We start from the raw sequence: 26814 nt of genomic DNA, 5'->3' as shown, positions 1-26814 counted from the left end.
GCCGTAACAATAGGCCAATAATAGCCCTACAATACAAAGACCTGTAAGTGTTCAAGTAAAGGAAGAGTCGCATGTCTCTCACTTTAAATCAAAAGCTAAAAAGGATTAAACTTAGTGAGGAAGGCATGTCGAAAGCCCAGATAGGCCAAAAGCTAGGCTTATTATATAAAACAGCTAGCCAAGACGTGAATGTAAAGAAAAAATTCTTGAAAGAAATCACAAGTGCTGCTCCAGAGAACATACAAATAATAAGAAAACAAGATAGGCTTTTCACTGATACGGAGAAAGTTTAGTGGTCTAGATAGAAGATGAAATCAATCACAACATTCTCTTAAGTCAAAGCCTAATCCAGAACAAGATCCTAACTCTTATCAATTCTATGATGGGTGAGAGAGATGAAGAAGCTACAGAAGAAAAGTTAGAAGCTAGCAGAGGTTGGTTCATGAGGTTTAAGGAAAGAAGCCATCTCCTTAACATAAAAACGAAACATGAAGCAGTAAGTGCTGATGTAGAAACTGCAGCAAGTTATCCAGAAGATATAGCTAAGATAACTGAAGGTGTCTACACTGAACAATAGATTTTTAGCGTAGATAAAACAGCTTTGTATTGGAAAGACATGTCATCTAGGGTTTTTATACCTAGAGAGGAAAAGTCAATGGCTGGCTTGAAATCTTCAAAGGACAAGCTGACTCTCTTGTTAGGGGCTAATGCAGCTGGTGACTTTAAGTTAAAGCCAGTAGTCTTTTACCATTTCAAAAGTCCTAGGGATCTTAAGAATTATGCTAAATGTAACCTGCCAACGCTCTATAAATGAAACAACAATGTCTGGATGACAGCACATTTGCTTATAGCATTGTTTACTGAGTATTATAAGCCCATTGTTGAGAAACACTGCTCAGAGAAAAAAAAAAAGGGGTCTTTTTTTTTCTTTTCAAAATATTACAGCTCATTGACAATGCACCTAGTCACTCAAGAGCTCTTATAGACATGGACCGGGAGGTTAATGTTTTCATTCCTGCTAACACAGCATCCATTTCTGTAACCAATGAATCAAGGAGTAATTTTGACTTCCAAGTTTTATTCTTTAAGAAATACACATCAGAAGGCTGTAACTGCCACAGATAGTGATTCTTCTTATATATCAGAGCAAAGTCATTTGAAAACCGCCTGCAAACAATTTACCATTCTAGATGCCATTAAAAAGATTTGTGATTCAGGGAAGGAGGACAAAGTATCAACATTAACAGACACTTGGAAGAATTTGAATCCAACCCTCATGGATGACTTTGAGGGGTTCAAGACTTCAGTGGCGGGAGTAACTGCAGGTATGGTGGAAATAGCAAGAGAACTAGAACTGGAAGTGGAACCTGGAGATGTGGCTTAATTGATGCAATTTTATCAGGAAACTTTAATAAATGAGGAGCTGCTTTTTATGGATGAGCAAAGAAAATGGTTCTTGAGACAAATATTACTCCCGGTGAACATGCTGTGAACATTGTTAAAATGATAATAAAGTATTCAGAATACTGCATAAACTTAGTTGAGAAAGCAGTAGCAGGATTTGAGAGGACTGACTTCAATTCTGAAATAAGCTTACTATGAGTAAAATGCTATTTAACAGCATCTCATGCTTCAGATAAAAATTTCATAAAAGGAAGACTAAATTGATGCCACAAACTTTACTGTTGTCTTATTTTAAAAATAGGCACATCTACCCCATCTTTCAGCAACCACTGCTCTGATCCATCAGCAGCCATCAACATCAAGGCAAGGCGCTCCACCAGCAAAAAAGATTTTCACTCACTAAAGACTCAAATAATTGTTAGCATTTTTAGCAATAAAGTATTTTAAATAGAACTGTGTACATTTTTTAGACATAATGCTATTACATACTTAATAGAAGACAGTGTAATGCAAACATAACTTTTATATGAATTGAGAAAGCAAATAATTAGTGTGACTCACTTTATTGCAGTAATTGCTTTATTGCTGTGGTCTGGAACTGAACCCACAATATTTCTAAGGCATGCCTGTAAGTTAGTTTCAAATTGAACAAGGCAGAAGTCAAATGTTGAGGAAGTTCACTTAGATAACATGTAGAAGATTTAGTATTTGAAATGAGGTGGTCTGACCTGTGCTACTAACATTTGTGCTGTTTTGATTTTATGTATAAGATGCTTTAGATAGGAATACCAGAAAAAAAATGACAGTGATTGGCTTACAGTTTTAATTGTATTGTTGCCATGCACTAAGATATCATTCTTCTAAGTTTATGTGTGCTATAGTTATGTATACACATATATTTTTCCATTTTGGGGGGATGAAACAAAGTCCAGGGATACTAATTTTGGACAGTTTTCCGAATTATTAGTTCCTATTTAGTTTCTCTAAATAGACAATTCAAAATAAAAAACATACTGACACCATTACCCAAATCCAAGATCTCCAGACATTTGAAGTAACAAGTAAAATTTGAGGTATTTCTGTTATTGTTCCTAAGCCCTCCAAATCTGCTTAATTATTCATAGTCTAGAAAAAAGATAAAGATTCAATTTTCTTTGAGTGTTAGTGCACAGAGCTTTAAGAGTAACACACATTTATTAAGGATGTGTTACATGCTTGGTATTCTAATCAATACTTTACATAATCATATTAAATGAGCTTCACAATTAACTTATGAACAAGGTAATAATATCAAACCCATTTCAAGATGAGAAAATAGAGTTTTAAAGACACCAAATTACTTATCCAAAGCCACATAGAGAGTAAGTTCTAAAGTAGTGATATTTCTCTAACTGTATTAAAGACTACTTGTGTAAGAATTGTGTCATGGTGCCGGTAAAAACCCAGGTCTCTGTGTGTCCTCAGTCTTCCCACTGAGTAACATCAGCATTTGTGTTTCCTATTTGGTTTCTCTACGTTTGGACCAACACCTCTGTTGAGATGTTTGAAAATCATGTTCATAAATTGTATCCACTAGTTAAAAAAGGGAAGCTGTGGGAAAGAAATGCAACTTTTGCCTATTATCCTGTGAAAGGGTGCCTTTCTACATATTCTGTAAATACTTCCTCAGTTACTCAGCAAAAATAAAGCACAGAACTGTTAGGAAAACGCTACATAAAGCATTTTTACTTGTCCTTCTGTCTAGTAGCCTCTGAAGCTTGTTAAGAAGCATTTATTCATTTTACAAACCCCATGAATTTTCTTGCAAACTTTCTTTTCCTTCTCTAGCACAGAAAATTACTACTGTTGAACCTAACCAGAGGTAGACTTGGAATAGTAATTGTATTTGTGTAATGTTTTAGTGATTGAGGTATTTTTCTCATGAACTATCTTATACAATGAGAAACTAATATCTCTCTGTTTTGTGAGCCTGGGTCTGGGGTTGGTGCTGGTAATAGAACAGTGAATGGGGAAGTCATGCTGTTCACTTTCATGGAGTTTCTAGTACAGTTAACACTCTAAAGTTTTCTTTTAGGTTGTAGAACTGTGAGGTATAAAAGATGGGTGCTATTTTTCCTATTTTAAATATGAGAAAAGGGAAGTTAAAAAGGCGATGACACTGGTTCATGATTGTCATTTACTTAATTGACACCTAAATTATTTTGCTGATTCTAAGTTTAGTATTCCTTTTACTATCTTACACTGACTTTCAAACTTAGATAGTTTGGACAGATTTCAACAACTTTTTGCACAACTTATATGAATTAAGCCCTAACCTATATTGGCCTGATTTTGATTTTATATGTATATACCTGAAGATGCAGTAAATCATACTATGTTCAGGAATTAGAAATGGAGGACAAGAAGAATGAAAATTAAAGGAAAATAGAATAATTGGGAAACAAATGATAAACTCATGTTATTGCTTCTGTATATTCAAAGAAGAGACTAGGTAATTCTGATAGGAAAGACAATATTAAAAATAACTCCAAAGAGAAGAAAGGGAGAAATATGCAATTTTCAGCTACTGATTCGTTCATACATATCTTTTATTGTACAATAAAGCCCTTATCTGTGTTATCCTATCCACCTCTTTGCATTAAGGTAGTTGGTCAACCTTGGTCATGCCAGCCTTCCTCTCACACATTAAATAATGTTTGTTCTCACAGAAGGTAGGGTGCATTTTCCCATTAAGAAAATAAGCACAATTCATATTTCCTTTTCCGTCTTCCAAAAGCTCAAACCTGTGAATGGGAAAGTTAGAATAAATTCCTTTGAAAACTAAGCAAACAATCAGTAATCAAACTCTGTGTATATAGTTTGATGCACCAAATAGAGACCCTGAGGAAAATAGGAAAAAACAGAAAAAACAATTCTCATTGTTGAGAAACCTCCACGCTGCTTGGCAGTACAAGGTATGTATATTTGAAAAGCCCAATATTAATTTAACGTAGCATAAGATTGGGAGCAAGGGAACTCTAGGTACAATAGGACCCCTGAAGAAGTGATGGAGATGGCTCCAAAATAATGGGAAAATGCATTATCTACAAGATCAGACTTTAGTTCAGTATTGATGGAAGGTCAGGGCTTAGATGAACTGACAGGAGATGGAAGAGCCCTACAGGACAAGTAGCTGCAATGGATGGGAATACACTCATGGAAAAGTGAGTTGATTCAGTAGTTTTGAAATCAGGATTTATGTTACAAGATAAATCATCTAAGACAGCATGCTGTATTTTAATTGTCTGTTAAGTTATATTTATTTCTTTCTAAACTGCTTATAATATACTTATTAGTTTATTTAGAAAATATCTGCAGAACTATGTGGCAAAGATTTTCTATGTGCTGAGGATACACTGATAAAGAAAGACAAGAAAGATAATGTCTTTCTTGTTGGGGAACTTTCATTTCAGTGGGGCGATACCAGCAGGAAGCCCACAAAAAATAGACAAGAAAAATTCAGACAATGGTAAGAGTTACAAAGAAACAAAACAGTGGTAGACTGTATGGATGTGGGTTTAAGCGAGGCTAATTTAGTTTGGGTAGAGTTAGCCTCATTGAAGAAGTGATGTTTAAATAGAGACTTGAGTCACAAGAGATAGCTGGTCATGGAGTTGTGAAGGCAGAGCATTCTAGAAGAAGAAAATAGCAAGACAAAAGTCTTAAGGCAACAAAACAAGTTTTATTTGTTGGAAGAATGGAAAGAACACTAATTTGCCTGCAATATTGTGAATGAGGCAGCCAGCAATGGGAGATAGGAGATAAAGCCCAAGGTCTGTGAAGCGGCTTGCTTGTAGTTGTAGTATCCTAAGATGCTACCTGTAGTAAATACTTAATAAATATTTGTTTAAAAAATTAATTAATAATTTGAGTAATTATCAGATTATATAAGTTTTGGCAATCAGTTTAAATTTTAATTGAAGAGATCCTGCAGTTTTGATGTACAGGATGAACAAAAGATGTTGAGTCTAGAGATTAGAAAGCCATATAGGAAGCAACTCAACTCTTAATGCAATTAGTCCCTTTGCCTGGATTGTTTGTAGAAGGACGAAGCTTCATTAATGGACATTGGAATTATCTTGTGAACTACAAAGTATTGAATTCTTGGAGACTCCTAGAATAGAAGAGTAGGCAAAATAACACTGAAAATTCAAAAGGACTCTCAAGGTAACAACTGTCAACTGTAAAATAATGATAATGAAATTTTGTTTCAAAAATATATGAAGATAATCAGAGCAACCAAAACACGAAAACACACACACATACATGTACACAGTGTTCCATGGTAAAGTTGAATGTAAAAATGAATGGGAATAATATCAGAGATAAAGGTAGATTGTGGCTTAGATAAAGAGCAAAAGAATGGGAGAGAGGGGAAAGGAGAATTGTCTTATGACCAGTGCTCTCTTGTTTGAATTAGCGGGTAAATGAACCAGCTGCTGCTTATACAATCCATAGTAGTGACTTGGACTGAGAGAAAAGGAAATCTCAAGAATAAGAGTTTCTATTACTGCCTCCTATTCTAAGTGTCCAGTGACTTACATATTTTCTGAGAGAACCGAGCCATCCTCCCACTTCCAGACCTCATTGGACTTCTGGCGAGATAATCCGACCCAACGAATTAAACCAGTCCTGGCTTTGATGTACTCCTATTGTAAACATAAATAAACACAATAATCAGAATCCCTCCACAGCTCATGGTAATGACAGACAAGCTTCATGATAAGACATTGAACAAAAAATGTTGGATTACATGTCTATATTAATATTAATGAATTACATTTGATGTTTGAAATTGTACCAATTTGACTTGTCTGAGAACTTAAAAAAAAACTTGTAGGACACAGGTAAAATTGTACACAAAATAGCTGATATTCTAATCTTCCTTTGTTTTTATAACATATATTTAGCTCTTCAATCAGTTGAGGATTATACTCCCAAATAGAATACCAAATATGATTCAAAGGAATACATGTAAACAGAGAAAGGAAACGCAAAGAAATATATTGTTGATGAGCTGTATATTCCTTAGAGTTAAAGCTCTACCTGCTTTGGTTTTATTGCTCATCTTGCCTATAAAATCTTACATATAGAAGTATTAACTTGTTTTAGTTAATTGGATAAAGGCATTTATGATGTCCTTCTCAAAAGGATGTATAAATAATGTACATCTACCTTTCCCTATTTACTTTCTTCTAATTAGCAATTATCACTATCTACTAAACTATATACTGTATCATTTGTTTTGTTTCTTGGCTGTTGCTTTAACTAGAGTACACTCTCTTTGAGGTTAAGGATTTTTCTTTCTGTCTTATTAACTGCATAGGTCCAAATTCTGGAATAGTTTCAGCACATAGTTGTTGAATTAATGAAGGAATAAGTGAATCAATCAACCTATGGGTAACAAAATTATGTGAAGGCCAAATGCTTATATATTCTCAGACTTCCCAGAATAACAAGTGATGATGCGTTCTTGGTAAATAAAAAATGACTTGAGCTTCTTGACAGATATGTGAGACTCAGAATGGCATTCCACGGGAGATATTGTGTGAAAGTCATGTGTGACTGTTTATTTCTTAAAGCTTGAGCCACCAGGAACCTTTCTGTTATTTCCTAATATTTTCTTTAAAATATATCAATATTATATACTTCCCAATAGGAACTGACAGATAAATTCTACCTGAAATCCAACTATACAATTTCTTTTTCTTGAAAAGTTGCATGACTACTTTTAGTTATAAATCTTCAACCTGGCATCTGCCTAGACTAATACAAATTCAGGATATGCATATATGTCTCGAATTAATCTCTATATAATAGAGCTGAGATTTTTAGGAAACTATCTTATTTTGCTGGAGTGGAAAGAAAAGCTAATTTGTTTAACTGGATATCTCCCGCATGAGTCTGAGTCCACAGAAACAGTAAGTGGACAGCACAGCAAGTTAGAACAACAGAGGACACAAATGACTGAGAACAGCATTGGGCTGACTCTTTACGTGCGACCCACTATAGCCTGAGCTGTCAGGAAGGGACAAGTCAATTTGACTGATCAACTCTAGCAATGTTGTAGAATATTATGATTGGATTGAGTATTTGGGTTCTGTAATTCTTACTAGGTTTCATAAGGTTCTTAGATTAGTACGAACTGAAAGATGTTAAGAAAAATGTAAAAAACAAAAAAGGTCAAGTGTTGCATTTGAGGTTTCTCTCCCTTGCCTCCAAAATATTTGACATAAGAATCTTCTCACCAGAATGTTATGGTTGTCAATCTTCAGTAGAGTAGCATTCAAGTCAGTGCAGTACTGCTTACTCTCTTTCCATGTTAAGTTGTGCCTGAAGAACCCATAGCAGTTATCTCCATAGTATCTCCAGTTTGTGTCACAGGGGCTGCATTTATGACCTTCTGGAGAAACCAAGCACAGGAATGGTGTATTTTTTCTAAATTGGGCTTACATGTTCTCCACATTCAATGTTTTCTGCAGATCTCAAGACTCCCTTCAGTTGCCATAAGAGAAATGCTCCAGGAGTTGGAGAGATGAAGAGGTTAAAAAAACAGTACTTACTGAAAGCGCCCTTTAGTTCTGACTGTTTTATTACATATTGGCAGAAACGCTTTGCTAATTGTTGTAGAGTTCCTGTGCGATTTTCATTCTCATCTTGTAGGTAATTGTGCTGCATGACAGCTAGATTCAAAAGGTAAATAATAATAATTTGTAAATAGAACCATAGAAATGATGCAAAGATCTGTCATTGAATTTTCATTTCATTAACATTGCCAATATGTGAGGAGTTAACTAGATACACATGATTAAATGAATGTTGAAAAGTGTGAAGGGACTTCACACTTTTTTGTTCACATAAAGAAATTTGTTCACATAAAGAACAAATCAAGAAATAGAACTGACACCTGAGGGTTAATAAGTGAACTGTTTGAAGGAGACAATCACAAATAAAAAAATCTCAACATCAGTAATACCCCAGAGCCTGTATTCACTTGCTTCAATACAAGCTTCTCAACTGAGTTGTAGAAGTGAATGACCTCTTATTTTCTGTACTTTCTGTGATGCCAAACTATTCATTCATTTAAAAGTGCATACTGATTTCTCATTATGCTTAAAGTACTTGTGATATTCAGGTAAATAATAAAGAAATACAGGATGATAAGTGTTAGATTCTAACATCTTTTAAAAAATCAACAAATGCACAAACAAGCAACAACTCCACAGACTACAATGTGCCATTGGAGGGCTGTGAGAATTACAGAAAGAAGAAATGCACAATAATTTAGTAAGCAAAATGAGAAACAGAAAATGTTAGATAGAGAGAACAGAATGAGAAAAATTTCAGACAAGGGAACATGGAATTTATATATGAAATTGAAAAACTCCAGTTTGGCTGGTTCTTAGGATATGCAAGATAGGAAAAGGGACAACGAAGTTTTTAAAAATAGTTTGGATCCACACTGAGGAGGGTCTTAAAGGCCGGTAGTACATTCTTAAAAATAACTTTTAATTAATTAAAATCTCAAAACCTTATCTTAAACTCAAGGAAACGGTCAGCGTTCTCCTTTATTGAGATTCTCTTGGTAACTATCCGTAGGACAGCTGGAGTAGTGACAAATAGACAAATAGTGACCATTGAGAAGCTTAGTGGGATATGCCATGACCCTTCAGTATTACCTTCCTCCAATCCAATTTCTGGCAGAGTCAATACTTACACCAAATCCCCAGAGCCACCAGCCCGACAACCATCCCCACACACAGGATCATCAGAATCAAAGCCATCACACGCCACCAGGAGGAGGAAGCAGAGTCAACTGTAGGCATATAATAAAGATATCAAGGAGCAGGCAGTATGGGTTAGCTATGGGGAAGGCTCACCCCCGCCCCTGCCCCTGCCTTCTCAGGGTCCTCTAAGTAATAGAAAGAGCTTTGCTGGCAGATCTCACTTGTGTTCTCTTGATGATCATCAACAATAGGCATGGCCCACTCCCATACCACACACCCATCCTCATCCCCAGTGGACTTTACCTCTCCAAGCCAAAATATTACTTGCTGTTAAGGCCTGATGTGTTTGTGTTTTTTGTTTTGTTTTGTTTTGTCTTATGCCCACCCATTCCATGAATAGTTGCTTTAATAAACAGCAAATGAAGAATCACACTCATTTGCTCACATTCAGAAAATGAAACTTCCAACCATTCTCTTCCTTTATCCCCTTGACTTCTATGCCCTCTAGCATTAAACGCTCAGAACCTTAATGCAGTTTTCCCTGCATGTATATTGGATGCTTGTAATCTAAATAGGTCTGTATGAGCTTATGAAAACACTACTCAAATGCTTTAGAGCATTAACATCTTTCAAGAAAAAGAAATTAAACTATATACACTATCAATAGTAGAAAAACCAAAAACTGAATCAACTCATTTTTTAAATTAATTTCCAAATTGCTGGCTCTGAGCATTCTTACCAGAGATGAGAGCTGGTTTTCGAGTTTTAACATTTAAGGTGACGTATCCATCTTCATCCTGCATGGCTTCCCGAGTGCTGCAACTGAGCTCGGAGTTCAATGACTTTGCAAAATGTAGTTTCCAACTCTTACAATTTCAATATCTGTCAGTATATGATCTTCCTGTCTCTAGTAGGGTAGAACCATGGGAAATGGGACACATTTTTTTTCTTTGCTTATTGTTTTCCAGGAAGCCTTTTCATAGCTGCTCAGAGATACATGGACCTTGAACACAAACACACAAAAATAATAATAACTTGTGGTAAAGGAGTAGATAGGGTATTTGCTTCCTGTTTTTTTTTTTTTATCTTTAACACTAAATAAAGGGGCATTCCATCATGTGTATCCTTTCCAAGAACAAAGGTTCCTGCTTTATCTTAACTCTAGCTTAGTCTAAATTATATTGCTGAAATGAGAGATTTCTGATGAAAATTCATGGATAGCTCACCAGCAGATACATAGTTTATCCGATTGTGAGAAGCAGGTCTAATATAATTGGATCTGACAGGGGCTAAATTAGCTGTTTCATAGTCTTGTGTTGGAGGAGATCATTCCTGATTATAACCTAGAATTTATACAACTTCTTGCGTATTTTATACATTTTATTTTTCATTTGAAGGATCCACATGAGGCAGGCCTGATATTGCTTAGATTTAGGTGTTGAAGGAAAACTATCAAATAAAGTAAAATATTACAGAGTTAGTGACTTGCTGCGTTGTTCTTTACTAGTATTTGTGCTTTAAAGTGAGTTTCCTGGAATGGAAGAATTTTGATTTGATGAAATCATTTCAAGTACAGTGGTGCTTAGATGAGTATTTAAGACTGAATGAGTCCTAGCACCCTTTCATCACAATATAATATGATTGCACACATTTAACTTTATGAAATGCGCTTTTAAATTGTCTTAGCTTGCATTGAAAGTAGTTATAAGCACAGCCATACAAAGCTAGCTGATGCGTTTATTATAGGAATATTGGGAAGGATGTTGTCTATTTTGCCATAGAGTAGCTCTTACATAGTTTTATGGCGGATTTTTACTTTTGTTAAATCGCCATGACTAGCAAAACTTTAAGTAGTAGGCATTTACCTTATAAATAATCTGAATTATATTTTTCTTTAATTAGCAGAGTATTCAACTTTTCAATATAGTTATTATGTGGGCTGTAGTAGGCGGTATTTTGTTTATTAACTTGCCCTGTGGCATAGCTTGTAGATTTTTTTTCTTCCCTGCTATATGCTTCACTCTGAATTCCTTGTCAATTCACTTAAAATTATCTTTCATTCTAAATTTCTTTCTCTATACTCTTCAAATTATTTTGAGAATGAGGTGAAGAATAAATGTAACACACATAAAAGACATTCCCTAATTTTGGAAAGCCAAACTTAGTATGATTCAAATATTTTTACCAAAACTAATTCTTAATTTAAAAAATCACACTTGAAATAAATGCCAAATTTTAAGAAAGGACTAAAAATTAAAAAAAAAAAAAAAATTAGATCCCAACACCATTTTTGTTGCTGAGTTTCTTATCTCAGTTAAAATATTCAGGAATTCCCAATCATAAGCTGGGTAAATTCAGTCACTTCCCATTCATCTACTACTGCTTCTGTTCTCATAACTTCTGTTTCAGCCAAAAGGGACTCTTCGCTCTCCCATCACTAATCCTCAGGCTTTTCTGGAAGATTGGGGTTGGAATGGGGTTTGATCCTTCCTCTCTTCCTTGCTTTCTGCACCTACTCATCAGCAAGTACTGAGGCTATTCTGTCACAATAACCCCTCTCTTTCAGGTTCTTTTTGTCACTGCCTTACTTTAGTGTTTTGTTACCTAAAATATACAGAAACACTAAAAAATAATTGAATAAATAACTGTAACAAAGTAACAGAGAGAAAAAAAAAAATGTGTGGAGGTTATAGTTCAAATGACACTTTTCCAATAAAGCTTTATTCTGTTCTCTAAGGTACCAAACAGGCACATATGAAAACTTAATTTGTTACATTAAATCAGATATGTAAAGGTAAGATCCAAGGACATTGAGAAGATGTTTGAATTATTGTAAACAGTTTTTGTTTATTAACAAAAACTTTAAGATGGTATTAAAAATAACCATTAGATTGCTTTGTTGAGGTATCCACATTCTCTCTGTCTTGAGCAGCTGATTTCATTATAAAACATATCCCATTTATTTTTGTAAACCACCAGGAATGTGCCAGGATTAGTTCTTGATCCTTTAATGTTTGGAACGGTATATTTAATGCCTGAAGTATTTAACACTCTGCCTTTGGAGATACTCCTTCCCTATATCTCAGACTCTGGACTTTCCATTGCTTCATTCCTCTTTCTCATTGTAATTTAATCTTTCTTTTTGGATCTTTGATCATTCCAGCCACAGTCTGAGAGTCTTATATCATATCTGTGTTCCACAAAATACATGTTTGCCTTTCTGTCTATCCCCCTAACATGACTTTGTGGTGTTAGAAGAGCTGAGTGAAGACAGAGGCTCTCAGGGCCAAAGGAACTAGCCCTTGATAACACTGAGTTCTAATTTTGCTCCCTCCCCACATTCTATAAATGTAAGTTGAGTTACTCAGCAAAAGTTAAGCAGAGAACTCAGGAAAGAGAGATAGATATCACAAATGCTTCTTTACCTTTTCCCGAATCCAGAGTCTTTGCTAGTTACCTTTTAATCACCCTCTAAAGCCTATTATTAGCTTATTTTATTTCTGCCTCAATATTTTAACCTTGCTTGAGTATCTTATTCCCTTTTCCTTTTCTTCACTAAGGAAACTATATACAGCTAAAAAATTCTTTTTTTTTTTTTTTGAGACAGAACCTTGCTCTGTTGCCCAGGCTGGAGTGCAGTGGTGCAATTTTGGCTCACTGCAAGCTCCGCCTCCCAGGTTCACACCATTCTCCTGCCTCAGCCTCCTGAGTAACTGGGACTACAGGCACCCACCACCACGTCCAGCTAATTTTTTTCTTTTTTTTTGTATTTTTAGTAGAGACATGGTTTATCATGTTAGCCAGGATGGTCTCAATCTCCTGACCTCATGATCTGCCTGCCTCGGCCTCCCAAAGTGCTGGGATTACAGGCGTGAACCACCGCACCCGGCGTAAAAAAATTCTTTATTCCAAATTTCCTGATGAAATTGAATTTGAAATAAAACCTTTTATTCATTTAATATTTTATAGATTAAGAACACTCTAAATTGTCTGTTTTAAAGCAAATATTTAACGAATGTTAATTACGTTCCAGACACTGAAATTGGTGTTGAGTATTCACGGAGAAAAATCATGAGGCTAGTCTTTATGAAGCACATAGTGTTAGATTTTAACTATGTAAACTTCTTTCTTTTGTTAAAAAAAAAACAAAACACACACACACACACACACACACATTTAGAACATCTTACTCACCTGAGTACACACCAGCCCACATTCTTGTCCCTCTTCCTTGCTTCACTCTTTTCTATAACGCTGATCACTATCCGACACACATAGTTATCTTCGGTAATAAAACTTTCGTCCATTATCCCCAGAAGAAAATGTTTCTTGGCTCTAAAATAGTGATGGACATTCACTTAAAGCAGGTTCTTGAGTAACATCCTTTTGTATAAGATTGTTTTGTTATAATGTTTTGAGGAAAAAAATTGCTTCCTACCTGAGGCCACTGTGTAGAGTTTGCACGGCCTCCTCTGTCTGCATAGGTTTTCCCCAGGTCCTCCAGTTTTCTCTCACATCCCAAAACTGTGCATGTTAGGTGAATTGGTGTGTCTACATGCTCCCAGTGTGACTGAATGTTGGTGTGTGTGTGCGTGTGCCCTGTGATGGGATGGTGGCCTGTCCAGAGTCAGTGCCCACCTTGTCCCTGAATTGCCGGGATGTGCTCTGGCCACCTAAACCATACAGCTGGAATAAGCAGATCAGAAAATGAATGAATGAATGAATGAATACAAATTATTATAGAACAAGAATTTGTAGAATAGTCAATAACTATACAAATGCAGTATAAACTAGACAATAAGCAACGCAGTCTGAAAGCACTCAGGGAGCCCACTCTACCTGTAATAGTCTTGTTGACCTACATCGTTTAGAAGGTGCTTCTGACAATTTTTGCTTTGCAAATATCCATTCCTTGATTTAACCTACTGCTATTACCACCAACACCTACTGTTTCACCAAAAGTTGAGTAAATAATTACCTTACTTGTTTTTATTCCTCTTTCCTGAATGTATGTATTATGTATAATTCACAATTGTTTTAATAGTTACTATTAGAAGTGTTTTGAGTCTTTATTTACAACTTGGGTAATGTTTTTGTGACCAGAAATATGCTGTAAGTACTTAGCTCTTGTCTATATCCATTAGCCTATGATCAGATTGGCTTTGTTCTACCTTGCTTTACCTAAGTCACAGTTTCTAAGAATCTATTAATTAATGATGTTAAATGAGACTTTCTGTGTTACCCAATACATATTTGTTGAATAAGTGAAGCATATATGTATCACAGGCATTATAATCCTGATTTTGCACATGGGAAGAGAAGTTTAAATAATTTGAGGAATTTTTTTTTTTTTTTTTTTTTTTGAGGCAGAGTCTCGCTCTGTCTCCCAGACTGGAGTGCAGTGGCCGGATCTCAGCTCACTGCAAGTTCCGCCTCCCGGGTTTACGTCATTCTCCTGCCTCAGCCTCCCGAGTAGCTGGGACTACAGGCGCCTGCCACCTCGCCCGGCTAGTTTTTTTGTATTTTTAGTAGAGACGGGGTTTCACCGTGTTAGCCAGGATGGTCTTGATCTCCTGACCTCGTGATCTGCCCGTCTTGGCCTCCCAAAGCGCTGGGATTACAGGCTTGAGCCACCGCGCCCGGCCAATTTGAGGAACTTTTTAATCATCACACTTCTTGTAAAAAGTAGTACCATTTACCCAGTTTCTAAATTCTTTCCCCTGCATTATGATGTCTTTCATAGACTCCATTATCTATGTTTTTGGCTGAACAATGAGTTAAAGAAAGTAAGATAACAATGACAAGGAGTACATGCAGTAAGAATGAAAATTAGTGGAATACATAACATTACAGCTAAGACCTATCAATATACAGGGATGGCCGGTGGATGTGTAAAAGAGAAAGACAACAAGATGTTGACCACTGTGGGGGTTATAATAATGATTCCAGACAGAAACAAAAGGAAGTGAGTGTTTCACAACTGATGCTAGCTATTCACAGACTTTTGAATGTATACCACTTTTACACCAAAGCTGTTCGCCTTTGACTTACCAGGCTTTCCACAAATACTAAATACTGTTTAATTTGGAAATGGTAGGATTTCCTGTCATAGAAAAGTATAATTAATATTTTCTCCTTCATTTACAGAAAGCTTAAACATGTGGATTTCAAAGTTAAATAAGCTTTTTTTTAAGTTAATAAACTAATCAATTAATAACTATCAGACCAAAATTACAGCAGAGCATTTGTTGCAAACAGTAGGGAAGCTGAAGGAAAAAATGTGCCAGTCTACATCATACCACAGAGTTGATCAGGCATATGTACACAAAACATATGTAAGTAAAAAGTTAAATAATAAATAACAATCAATTGAATTAAGATTTACATTAATATTTGAAGAAAAGGTAAATATTGACTAAGAAGAGAAAGAAGAAAGCAATGGTTTTCAGGCAGGGCAAACATCTGAATAAAGGTCAGGAAGTTTGAATACCCGTGTACTTCTTGTAAAAAGCAATACCAGGCATCAGGCATGCTGGCTCACTCCTGTAATCCCAACACACTGGGAGGCCGAGGTAGGACGATTTCTTGAGCTCAGGAGTTTGAGACCAGCCTAAGCAACATGCTGAAACTCTTCTTCTACCAAAAAAAAAAAAAAAGAAAGAAAGAAAAACACAAAAGTTATCTGTGTGTGGTGGTGTGTGCCTGTAGTCCCAGCTACTTGTGAGTCTGAGGTGGAAGGTTCACTTGAGCTCAGGAGGCAGAGGTTGCAATGAGCCAAAATTGTGCCACTGCAGTTCAGCCTGGGTGACAGAGCCAGACCATCTCAAAAAGAAATAAAAAATAAGCAGTACCATCTAATCTCATCTAATCCACCGAGTGTGATTGAGGGAAGTCATGTGATTAAGGTGAAATGGGAGGATTCTGGCCCCCCTTGCAGGGTGTGTGACAGGGGTGTGTCTGTCTGACTGCCATGAGCTCAAATCCCTTGTGGGAGGGACAGCATGCGGACAGGCAGGTGCAGGGGCTGGGGTGAGCCCTTTGGGCTCGGGCCCCACTGTAGTGTCTAGGGGTGGGTGCCTGGAATGCCAGTGTTACAATGCTCTTTTAGCTCTGCTATCTGCAGACAGCTTAAGTGTTAACTAGCTCAGTGCCTCCTCGGCCTTTCTGCAAGGGCAGAGGGCCAGTGTGACAGCTTTCTGTATTCCAAGCTCTTGTCCAGCATCCCAGAAGAAACAGGTCACACATGAACTGAAAGGATGAATGTGGGGGTTTTACTGAGTCATGGAGGTGGCTCCTAGTGGGATGAATGGGGAGCTGGAAGGTGGATAAAGTGGGAGGTGATCTTCTTCTGGGTTCGGCCATCCAACAGCCAAACTACTTTCTGACCACTCCCAGCTGAACTCCTCTTGGCGTTCAGAAGTTCTCCTCCTCTCTCTTTCTCTGCCATGTCATTCCACCTTTCATCTGCTTGTCTCCTCATCTCCTCGTCTGCTCATCTGATCTGGAGCCTGGAGTTCAGAGTTTATACGGGTACAGAATAGGGGGCATGGCAGGCCAAAAGGCAAATATTTGGGGCATGAAAACAGGAATGTCTACACACATTTTAGGCTGCCAGTCTCCTGGCTTGAGGGTGAGGCACATGCCAGGGAACCACCCTCTTCTATAGATATATACACATATATATATATATATACTTTAAGTATACACATATATATATACTTTAACTATACATATATATATACTTTAAGTATACATATATATGAAGTATATATATACACTTTATACTTTAAGTTCTAGGGTACATGTGCACAATGTGCAGGTTTATTACATATTTATAAATGTGCCATGTTGGTGTGCTGCACCCATTAACTTGTCATTTACCTTAGGTATATCTCCTAACGCTATCCCTCCCTGCTCCCCCCACCCTTTTGCCAGGGTGAGCCGCCATATTCAGAGGTTCTGAGGATTAGAACGTGGGCATCCTGGAGGGCTATTATTCCACCTCCCGCAGATTCTTAACAACAATTTACTTTGTTATATAAATTAGTAAGTTTAATGAAAAGTTATGGTAGGATTAGAAGTAGGTTCAATTCTTTAAGGTGTATGGAAATCCTATGGCTATAACTCCTATGACCAACTACATGTGCAGCATGTTGTTTTTCTCCTGTTCTTCCAATTAATAGAACACTGTTTATACAAACTGTCAACTCTTTATTGCTCATGTTGTGTTGTTCAAATTTGTAATATCACAGTCAGAATGCTTCGTGCAGTGAGTTTACTTCAATTGTACTGGATGCATCTTTTCAGAGTATTTTTAGACCTAAGCGAGAGAAAATAGAGGTTGGTTATTTTATTAAGTTTAAAAAAAAATCTAAATACATAGAAGTTTAAAGAGGCTTCAAGTCCTAAAGATACTCTAGAGATCCTCATTAACCAGTAGTTGTGTGGATATCCAATTACTTCAGCACTCTTTGTAGCTGTGGTTGCCCCACACAGCATCATCTGATTTTGTAATCCAGAAATACAGCATGCTTTCTATAAGAATTCTGCTACCCTGCAGGAATGACTGAAAGACAAACGAACGAACTAAAAGCAGTGAGCCGAGATCTCGCCACGGCACTCCAGCCTGGGCGACAGAGCGAGACTCCGTCTAAAAAATAAAAAAATTAAAAAAAAAATAAAACCAAAAACATCTTGCCGTGTGCCAGTCTCATTCTCTCTAGAATCGACCTGCTTTTTTCACTTTCACTCTCCTGAAACTTCAGGTTTTAAAAATCTTTCAAAAATCTCGTCCTGTGTATTCCTTGCTGTCTGCAGGATTATTCTAGGGTGGTTGTTCTATTAGGAACTTTTCCAATCTTGCCAGAAGAGGGCACTCCCATTCATATTCACCTTAAGTAGCTAAGTAGCTATCAATTTCTTCTCCATGCCCCATTACCAACACCATCTCTCTCTCTCTCTCTCTCTCTCTCTCTCTCTCTCTCACACACACACACACACACACACACGTGTGTGTTTGAATTTCCTATAATAGCAGCCAGGTCTGTGACACAGCTCTTCCTGTCTTAATGTGTGTCTCTGCTTAATATCTGATGTGGCTGAGAATAAACTAGAACCAGCATCTCCAGGCAGATTAGCTAGCCTTAGGTAAATGTAAAGAAGACAACCTGACTCTTTTCTGAAACATTCAGAGCAGCCTCTACCTCCAGGATCATGGAGGTTCTCCACGTTCCCCCCGTTCTGCCTCCAAGCACCCCTTTTTAGCTGCACAGCGAGGAACAATGCTGCCAGAGCAGACAGTTTGAGATCTGTAACATTCTAATGAGAATATTTCTAAGGAGAATATTTGACTTTTCTCACTTTCTCTGCAGAAAAACAAATTGTCATTCTCCTCTTACAGAGGGCCAGTGGAGTGTGTCTGGGTCAGCTGAGTGCCTATATCAAAGCTCTCAGCCTTGAAAAGGACACCCTGTTCCCAGGCCTCAAGATATTGAAACATTAATTAGATAATTTAAAGTAGGGTTTTCTTCTACAATGTCTGAAGAAGTGACCTACGCAACACTCACATTTCAGGATTATGCTGGAGCAAGGAATAACCGACATGGAAATAACCTAAGAAAAAAAGGTAGGAGTTCAGAGAACACCAGCTGTGTCGCTGGGGGAATGGACAGGTGTTAAATGATTTGAGGTGCCGGCTTTAATGCTGGTGTTAAAGACAGTGTGCTGTGAAATCTCCAAAATGGGGACAAATCTTGTGGAATGTATTAGAGGAGTGAGTGTTCCCAAGGTTGAAGTGAAAATATGTGGCTTTCAGAACCTCTTTAAAATTGTGTGATATCACTGTTTCAGGAAGCTCTGTGTTGTAGAGAAAAATTCTGACTGGACATGCCAGAAATTGAGCCTGGGGAATTAGAGATTTCTTTTTATGAATATAATCCTTGATATTTATACCTTGTTAGAGATGCGAGGAGGATATTCTTTCAGAAACCAGACTGGAGGCTTCTAAAATAGAGACGGTAGAGGACATTTTTCTTTTAGATGATGTAGGTTACTTCAGAGAAAACTGGAAGATGAGTGAGTGGATTAGAAATGGATCAGAGCTAGTTTCTCTTTTGTCAGTATTTTTTCAAATTTTAGGGTAGTTGAAATCCAAGTATAATTTGTAATGTTGAACCAGTAATAATAGTATCTGGGTAGTATTTTATGTACATTATATACAGATATAATTGTGATGACAATGCACAATAATGTTCGAATATTAGTATTTTCTCCATCACATAGGTGAAAAAACTGAGGCTGAGAGAAATTAGATAATTTAAGCAAGCTCACACAACTGCTATGTGGGGAAGCCCAGACTCAGTGCTGGTCTTCAGCTCATTCTCTTATGCTTAATTGGAATAAATAGCAGTCTCCATGTTCAAGAATCAAATCAGATTCTGTGGACATAAGACCACATCTCTTATTTTCAGATATGTTAACTATCCAGGTTCCCCTGAATCATGTCAGTCATCTGAACTTCTTTCTCCTGCCCTCTAGATTTATGTTTACATTTAGTGTGGTACATGACATTTGAGGGAAGGATATTTACAAAAAGATGATGGGAATAGACTTTGCATGTGTCTAATAAAGGTGGTTCCACATTTTTGCCTTGTTTTTTTTTTTTAAACTTCTAATTCTGATCTGTGAGGAAAAAGGGAGGTGTGGATACGGTGCATATCAGTACACCTGGAGACTAACGCTATAACTAAAATATTGGGCTAGATGTTATTTGGACCTAAATCAAGGAATACGAAGCTAAGGAAAATATGACAATCATTGATATTTTAGACAACAACTACTACGAGTAGGATGCTAATGGCTTTCTGGTCTATTCTGCTGTTTGTAAGTTAGACTGCACATTCTTTCTTTCTTTCATTCAGTATTCATTCATTATTTATTAGGTGATAAATAGCATGAATAATAGATAAGTTATTGTTAACAGGTAAAAGATACTTTAAAAAGTAGAATCCACTTTTACAAGGCAAATAGAACATCTGCCTTATAGAGACTTTTGAGCTCAAAAGCTTGAGGTGTCTCCTACTGTCAGTATCATCCAGAAAAGCAGTTTATAGATCTCTCATTTATGAATTCAATAAACTTGAGGAAGAAAAGTGGGTAGTGGGTAATGATGTAAAGCAAAAACCTTGAAATTAGGAGAAGCTTCCTCTTAAAGGGAAGAAGAGCGGTGGAGAAATAGAGGGGAACCAATGACGGCACCCTCATTGCACTTCATATTAGGTATTTTCTAAATGAGGGCATTAAAGGAGCAAGAAAGAAATGTTAGTATCCGGAAGCTCCCTAAGTGTGAGAAATAAACAAACCAAAGCGAAACAAGCACAAAGCAGTTCTGTTTGCTAATTGCTTTGTGGGCTTTCTCTAGGGCATCCAGCTCCATCTCCCATTTGGCGTCATGCTGCCCTGGGTCTGCTAACTCTTTGCCTGATGTTGCTGATTGGGCTGGTGACGTTGGGGATGATGTGTAAGTATATCCGCATCGAACCCAACAAAAGCAACTAGAAACCATATTTGTAAACCATGTGTAATCAGCTTGGATTGCAGATGGGTCCTAGCATCCTGAATCCTCTGATACTTTTCTGCTGTCTCATATATCTCCTATTCGTCATATCTTCCCAATAAACCAGCAAAAGACATTATCAGGATGTGGTTCTAAATTCATTGTTTTATCTTGGTAAGCTAAACTGGACTTAAATGAAGACTCTTCGTTTCTAGTTATTCATTAGAATAAAGAGCCTCTTTTCGGCCTAGACACACATTCACCTATCATTCCAAGGCTGAGAAATAAAGTCAAGAAATATGTACTGAAGGAAGTGCATGCTATGTTATTTACCTGGAAGACTTAGCACTAGACTAGGCTCAGTCTGCTTATATGAGACTTCTCTAGTGGAGAGAAATCTTCCAAGTAACAGCAGCAGCCTGATTTCTATGAATGAGAAAGACATATAAACAAGGAGGAAGAATGGCCTGATACACTTTACCAACTAAGAGAGTTGAACCATCTCCACATGACAATGGAAGCTCCACTCTCAAGCACCACGGCCACAAAGTAACATTCTATTGATTCTGACCCGTCCTTGGGCAGTTGGGGATGAACATGGTAGGGAGTTCTTGAGTAATGAGAAAAATATCCTGAGAATACAAACTTTACAGAGTTGTTAAGTATATGGTATACAGAGTAGTGAATTGGCATGCTATTCACTTACAGGGAACTCATAGTCAAGAAAGTTAATTTGCTGAATGATACTAACATCTCCTCTGCTACATTCATTTCTTTTTAATGATTTAATGGATAATTTTTTAAGATTTAATGGATAATTAGGATTTGGACATATGTTTGTCAACATAAAAAGAGGTTAATGATGTACCTTGCTCTTTTGAAAAGGAATATGATGTTTAAGCAGCAGTGACAGATATTCTGGAGTCGATCAGTATGAGATTAGCAGCTGATCTTCTACAATAATGTACATTTTAAAACTAAGTGAAAATGCAATAACATATGTCCATATATGACATATGACATATGCAATAACATATGTCCATATAGAAGGGTGACATTTCTTTTCTAAAATTTTGTGCTTTTGGTGCAGTGTTTCTTAAATTTGTTGGCTGATGAAGCACCTTAAATGTTTATGAAAAGGGCATATTCCATGGACCCATGACCAGAAATGGTCTGATGTGCCATTAAGATCTGCTTTTTTTTTCCTTTTGGTAAACAAGCATCTCAGGTCATCTGCAGAGTTTGCGATAGCCATTGTCCCAAAGAATGCTGTTTTCATTAAAACAACAATTACATCATCTATCTCCCAATAAAATAAAACAAAAATAAAATAATTTCACGAAAATGAGTGGCAGAATGACTAGCCCTTCCTTAGATGTGATGTCAGAAATACATAATTATTAAATCATTATTTTAATATAGTGTAATAATAAAAATGTAAATAAAATTTAAAAGAACTATAAATAATTTGGAATAGAAAGGCATCTGGTTTGTTTCTTGCATGATACCTCGAATACTAACAGCTACTAATAAATCTTGAACAATTAAGAAACATTTCTGTCACAAGAATTATCTACAGTTATGAGAATAGAAGAATATATGAACTTGTCTCCTGTCATGTCTTGGAGTTTTGCAGATATCTAATGACATTAACTCAGATTCAGAGAAATTGAGTCAACTTCAGAAAACCATCCACCAGCGGCAGTATAACTTATCCCAGCAACTGGGCAACTCTAATAACTTGTCTATGGAGGAGGACTTTCTCAAATCACAGATCTCCAGTCTACTGAAGAGGCAGGAACAAATGGCCATCAAACTGTGCCAAGAGCTAATCATTCATATTTCAGGTAATCAGACTTAGACCTGCTGACCAGTCAGATGGCATATGTCGCCCTGGTCTAAGTTGATCACATGTACCACCTCAGAGTATTGAGAGAGTTATGTCATCCAATGAACCTCAATGATGTTGCACCAAATTTACAGACAGCAAAGAAATATACAAATTCATTTAATATTTTTGAAGTCACAGGCAAATTTGGGAAGTATCTTGGAATGATTCCAATCCAGATACTTCAACCCTTCATTTTATTAACTATTTCTAGGTGATCCTGTTGTTATGAAAGCTTAAAAGCACAGCTGATAATTCTGAGGCCAGAAGACTAAGCCCTGAAAAGAGAATCCCTATTGCCCCAACCCATAACCAGGGGTCACCTTATTTTCAGAGGCTTCTAAAGCAGTATGCTTTCAGGGTGCTGGCTCTCAGACCCTGTTGTTCAATTAAATGATTTTGTTTCAAAGCCTTCTCCAGTCACTCCAGGGTCATTCAGTTTATATTATTGGGTATAATTTCCTTTTCAGACCACAGATGTAATCCATGTCCTAAAATGTGGCAATGGTACCAAAATAGTTGCTATTATTTTACAACAAATGAAGAGAAAACCTGGACTAACAGTAGAAAGGACTGCATAGACAAGAACTCCACCCTAGTGAAGATAGACAGTTTGGAAGAAAAGGTAGGATTGAGTCTCTTTCTCTAGTTCTAGACATTATCTATACAATGAGAGAGAAATAAATAAAATATCTGATTCACAGGATGGAAATTCAGTGCATCTTGAATTAGAATTAATACATGAATTTAATGAATGTTCTCATCTGTCTTAACTCTGCAAATCGGAATGTGGCACTCACATAAAACTTTTTCTCTGTTTTCTCAGGATTTTCTTATGTCACAGCCATTACTCATGTTTTCATTCTTTTGGCTGGGATTATCATGGGACTCCTCTGGCAGAAGTTGGTTCTGGGAAGATGGCTCTGTTCCCTCTCCATCCTTGTACGTCTCTAACTATTGAGGGTAAACACAAGTTTTCCATGGAATCCTGGGAAAATTAATAATGATTGTGAGAATTATAAACACAGACATAAAAAGAGGAGTACAACATACTGAGAAAAGAGTTCCAGTAACAAATATTGAAAGGAGGTATAGTTCATTTCATCTCTGTGACAAATTTATGGCAAGGCACTGAACTTTATCTTTTGGTAGAAATGTGTTTATTTAACACACATACACCTAATACTACATTCAAAGGATTTTATAAATATTAACCCTTGAAGAAAGCACTGTTATATTCCCATTTTATAGGTAGAAATATTATCACAAAGAGATTAAGTAACTTGCCTGAGGTCACTCAGCTCATAAATTGCACTTTAGGGACTGTGCACTCAGTCACTCAGCTGTTGTGATTCTCCATCACCTCCAATCCATAAGGGTACTGCTGGTCATAAGAACACACATCAACACGTTTATTTATACCAAATAACTGTCAACCATTTTCTAACAAAAAGTAAGACTGAATTGACTGGTTAGTTCAACAATTAGTGTCATGTTGAGGACTTGCAAATTACAACATATGGCCAGTGTCTTTTATGAATTAAAATGAACTAAACCTTTCACTTCAAGGTTTGGATGAGAATATTTAAAGGACAAATAGAATATATAACACTTGGAAACTTTCAATTTTTTTAACTATTTAAAGTTAGGGAAAAAATAGATGTCAACAAAAATGTGTAAGGGGATATTAGGTTTGCTGAATTCTTTCACAGACGATAAAAAAAAAATTTTGAGGAACACCTCATCATAAGTACATTTAAATGAAACAACTGTATTAATATTTTAAATATAATATTAAGATCATTGGCATCTTAATGGATTTTTAAATTTTTTATTGATACATAAGAGATGCATATGTTTTGGGGTACATGAGATAATTTGATATATTCAGATAGTGTGTAAAGATCAAATAAGTGGAATTGGGATATCTATCAATTTAAATATTTATATTTTCTTTGTGCTAGGAGCATTCAAATTATTATTTTCTCATTATTGTAAAATGTACAGTAGATTATTGTTAATTGTATTCACCCTAATAATCTATCAGACACTAGGTCTTACTTCTTCTATCTAACAAGATATTTGTATCCATAATGGCTTTTTATCTACCTTCCTCCCCCAACAAATAATTATCCACCCCCCTCCCTCCTGTTTCACTCTTTAAAGCATGTTGTCAGTTTTCTTAAACTGAATAATAATCACTCATCTTCTGTCAAAGATGCCATGCTTCAGCAGTGACTCAGCAGTTCCTTAAATCACAAACAATGCTAGGTCTATTACTTTCTCCCTGGATACACTTTATCTTCATCCATTTCCCAATGTTTCATCGTGGCTACTTCTACTCAAACACGAATCCCCCATTCTCTAATCACCATTATTAATCATATCAAGTCAACTAGTCTGGTTTCACACTAATAATAATGACAAAAAGCACATGCAGAGTAATACACAAACAAAAAAAGTGACAGTTACTCTTCATGACAAGAGCAATACTCGGCATGAACTGATTAATATCGATCTGAGGTGTTGCTACTAGACTGAGGGTTTCCAGGAGTAGTACCATGACATCATGTGAACACATTCCATGTTGGAATCTAAGATGTGTCCCTTCTCCCAAAGGGATTTTAATCATCCTTGGCCTCTCTACTCACTCTTAATCAAAGTGTGAGGGAGGTGGCCCCCACAGCAGGGTTCGGAACCTACAGACCCTGGCCCCTGAGACATGCAGCTGTCAGATAAGCCCGCATGTCAAACTCAGGTTAGAGAGACTGAGCTTCCAGATTGTAGAACCATTTCCTTGACTACTGAGTAAAAGCCCCGGCTAAGATTTAGTAAGCCTAGCCCTGAAGCAAGAAAAGAATATGGCAGTGTAATGCAGGTCATTTAGGAAGAAACAATGTTGGGCACACAGAAAATTTAGACCTGACAAGTATAATTTTCTAAAGACATTATTTCAGGGTTAACATCACTTTCTTAGCAGAGGAAGTGAATACTATTGTCAGCACCATATCTATACAGTCATTCATTTCCTCTTTTAACGTCTGTCTTGTTCTCTTTTTACCCACCACATATGTATAACTATGTGAAAAGTTATATTTGTGCATAGTAAAATGTGATAGCTTTTTATAGCAGAACGTGATTTTATTTTTATGTTTTTCTTCATAAAGTCCCGAAGAACTTCAAGTACTTCTAATATAAGCTTCACTGAGTAGCTTTCATTAATGGAATTTCATATTTCTGAAGGACATACAAATTCTCAGCCCAGGATTTAATTATTTTCTTAAAGAATTCTACCTGGGATCATGATCCACTTAAAATAAAGAACCCAGATGTGCCAGCTCCAGGGAGATTTTGTGCCAGTTTTACACAGTTTCAGATTTTGAAGGTTTGTGGAGGCAGAAGTCTCCCAATATTCAGATACATGACATTGGCTGTAAGAGCAACTGAGAGCACTAAATAGTGATCATATTTCAAATATAGAATTTATAATACATTTCAAATTAATTTTCAGATTTAGTAATAAAGAACTGGACCAGATCAATGGATCCAAAGGATGTGCTTATTTTCAAAAAGGAAATATTTATATTTCTCGCTGTAGTGCCGAAATTTTTTGGATTTGCGAGAAGATGGCCGCCCCAGTGAAGATTGAGGATTTGGATTAGTATGCTTCTTCCAAATTCTCCAAGAAGTAAGAGACTTGGAGAGGAAAGAGGAAACTACAGTACCAGAGCCAAAACCAGCTTTTAAAATGACTGTGTATTTACATCATCAGACAAATGAACTTGTTTAACAAACATTCTCCAGTTCCTTGTCTGACATCTTCTGATTTGATGTTATTATTCAGTCTTACAATTATCCCTGGGGACCAAGGGGAATAGCCACACTATGGCTTTATGATTGTCTCAGAATCATTTCACTGAATTTCTTTGCCTGTCTTACATTATTATTATATGGTCACGTGTGCACTAGGGTGATATTTAAATATTTAAAAACTAGGGTGATAATTAAATATTTAAAAACACAGGCCACAGCACTAGAACAAGGTCCAAGAGATACCTGTTGTGATAGTTGCCGGATCATGTGGAGGTCGTGGGGATCCCAGGCTAAATAAGGATCCTGGTAGCTGGGGCTGCAGCACTGTATCAACTGATTTGGAAATATTTTATTTTAGCAAATGTTTGTACCACTGTGAACCAGCTAAG

The 26814-nt window shown here is 36.6% G+C and overlaps 2 protein-coding genes across 3 annotated transcripts; one reads left to right on the top strand and one right to left on the bottom strand.

Annotated features, from left to right (window-relative positions):
• Window positions 1-1828: 1828 nt before the first annotated feature.
• On the bottom strand, window positions 1829-21230 carry CLEC1B (C-type lectin domain family 1, member B). 2 transcript variants are annotated; one of them, XM_011953069.1, is made up of 7 exons: window positions 21206-21230; window positions 18737-18782; window positions 9910-10173; window positions 8007-8126; window positions 7692-7846; window positions 5986-6092; window positions 1829-4187 (listed from the first exon to the last, which is right to left on the bottom strand). In XM_011953069.1, the coding sequence occupies exons 3-7, from the start codon at window positions 9971-9973 to the stop codon at window positions 4043-4045; spliced, it is 591 nt and encodes a 196-aa protein (XP_011808459.1). In that variant the 5' UTR covers window positions 9974-10173; window positions 18737-18782; window positions 21206-21230; the 3' UTR covers window positions 1829-4042. The 2 variants fall into 2 exon arrangements, with proteins under 2 accessions (XP_011808459.1, XP_011808452.1); XM_011953062.1 differs by lacking the exons at window positions 18737-18782; window positions 21206-21230 and adding an exon at window positions 9161-9259 and having other exon boundaries at window positions 3961-4187.
• On the top strand, window positions 18577-26542 carry CLEC12B (C-type lectin domain family 12, member B). Its single transcript, XM_011953080.1, has 6 exons — window positions 18577-18795; window positions 20590-20688; window positions 22353-22571; window positions 23083-23237; window positions 23439-23554; window positions 26124-26542. Exons 1-6 carry the CDS (start codon window positions 18705-18707, stop codon window positions 26272-26274), a joined length of 831 nt encoding a protein of 276 aa, XP_011808470.1. The 5' UTR covers window positions 18577-18704; the 3' UTR covers window positions 26275-26542.
• Window positions 26543-26814: the final 272 nt, after the last annotated feature.

Source organism: Colobus angolensis, unplaced genomic scaffold (assembly GCF_000951035.1).
Source record: "Colobus angolensis palliatus isolate OR3802 unplaced genomic scaffold, Cang.pa_1.0 Scaffold11, whole genome shotgun sequence".
NCBI lineage: Eukaryota > Metazoa > Chordata > Mammalia > Primates > Cercopithecidae > Colobus > Colobus angolensis.
This window is presented reverse-complemented; position numbering and strand designations above follow the sequence as displayed.

Coding starts and splice junctions, on each gene's coding strand:
- CLEC1B (XM_011953062.1), bottom strand. CDS start 9,973: ATGCAGGATGAAGATGGATACGTCACCTTAAATGTTAAAACTCGAAAA. Junction 7,847..8,006: donor AGAACTAAAGGGCGCTTTCA/GTAAGTACTGTT, acceptor TGGTTTCTCCAG/AAGGTCATAAATGCAGCCCC. Junction 4,188..5,985: donor TCGGTTCTCTCAGAAAATAT/GTAAGTCACTGG, acceptor TCCCATTCACAG/GTTTGAGCTTTTGGAAGACG.
- CLEC12B (XM_011953080.1), top strand. CDS start 18,705: ATGTCTGAAGAAGTGACCTACGCAACACTCACATTTCAGGATTATGCT. Junction 20,689..22,352: donor GGTGACGTTGGGGATGATGT/GTAAGTATATCC, acceptor CATGTCTTGGAG/TTTTGCAGATATCTAATGAC. Junction 23,555..26,123: donor TCTGTTCCCTCTCCATCCTT/GTACGTCTCTAA, acceptor ATTAATTTTCAG/ATTTAGTAATAAAGAACTGG.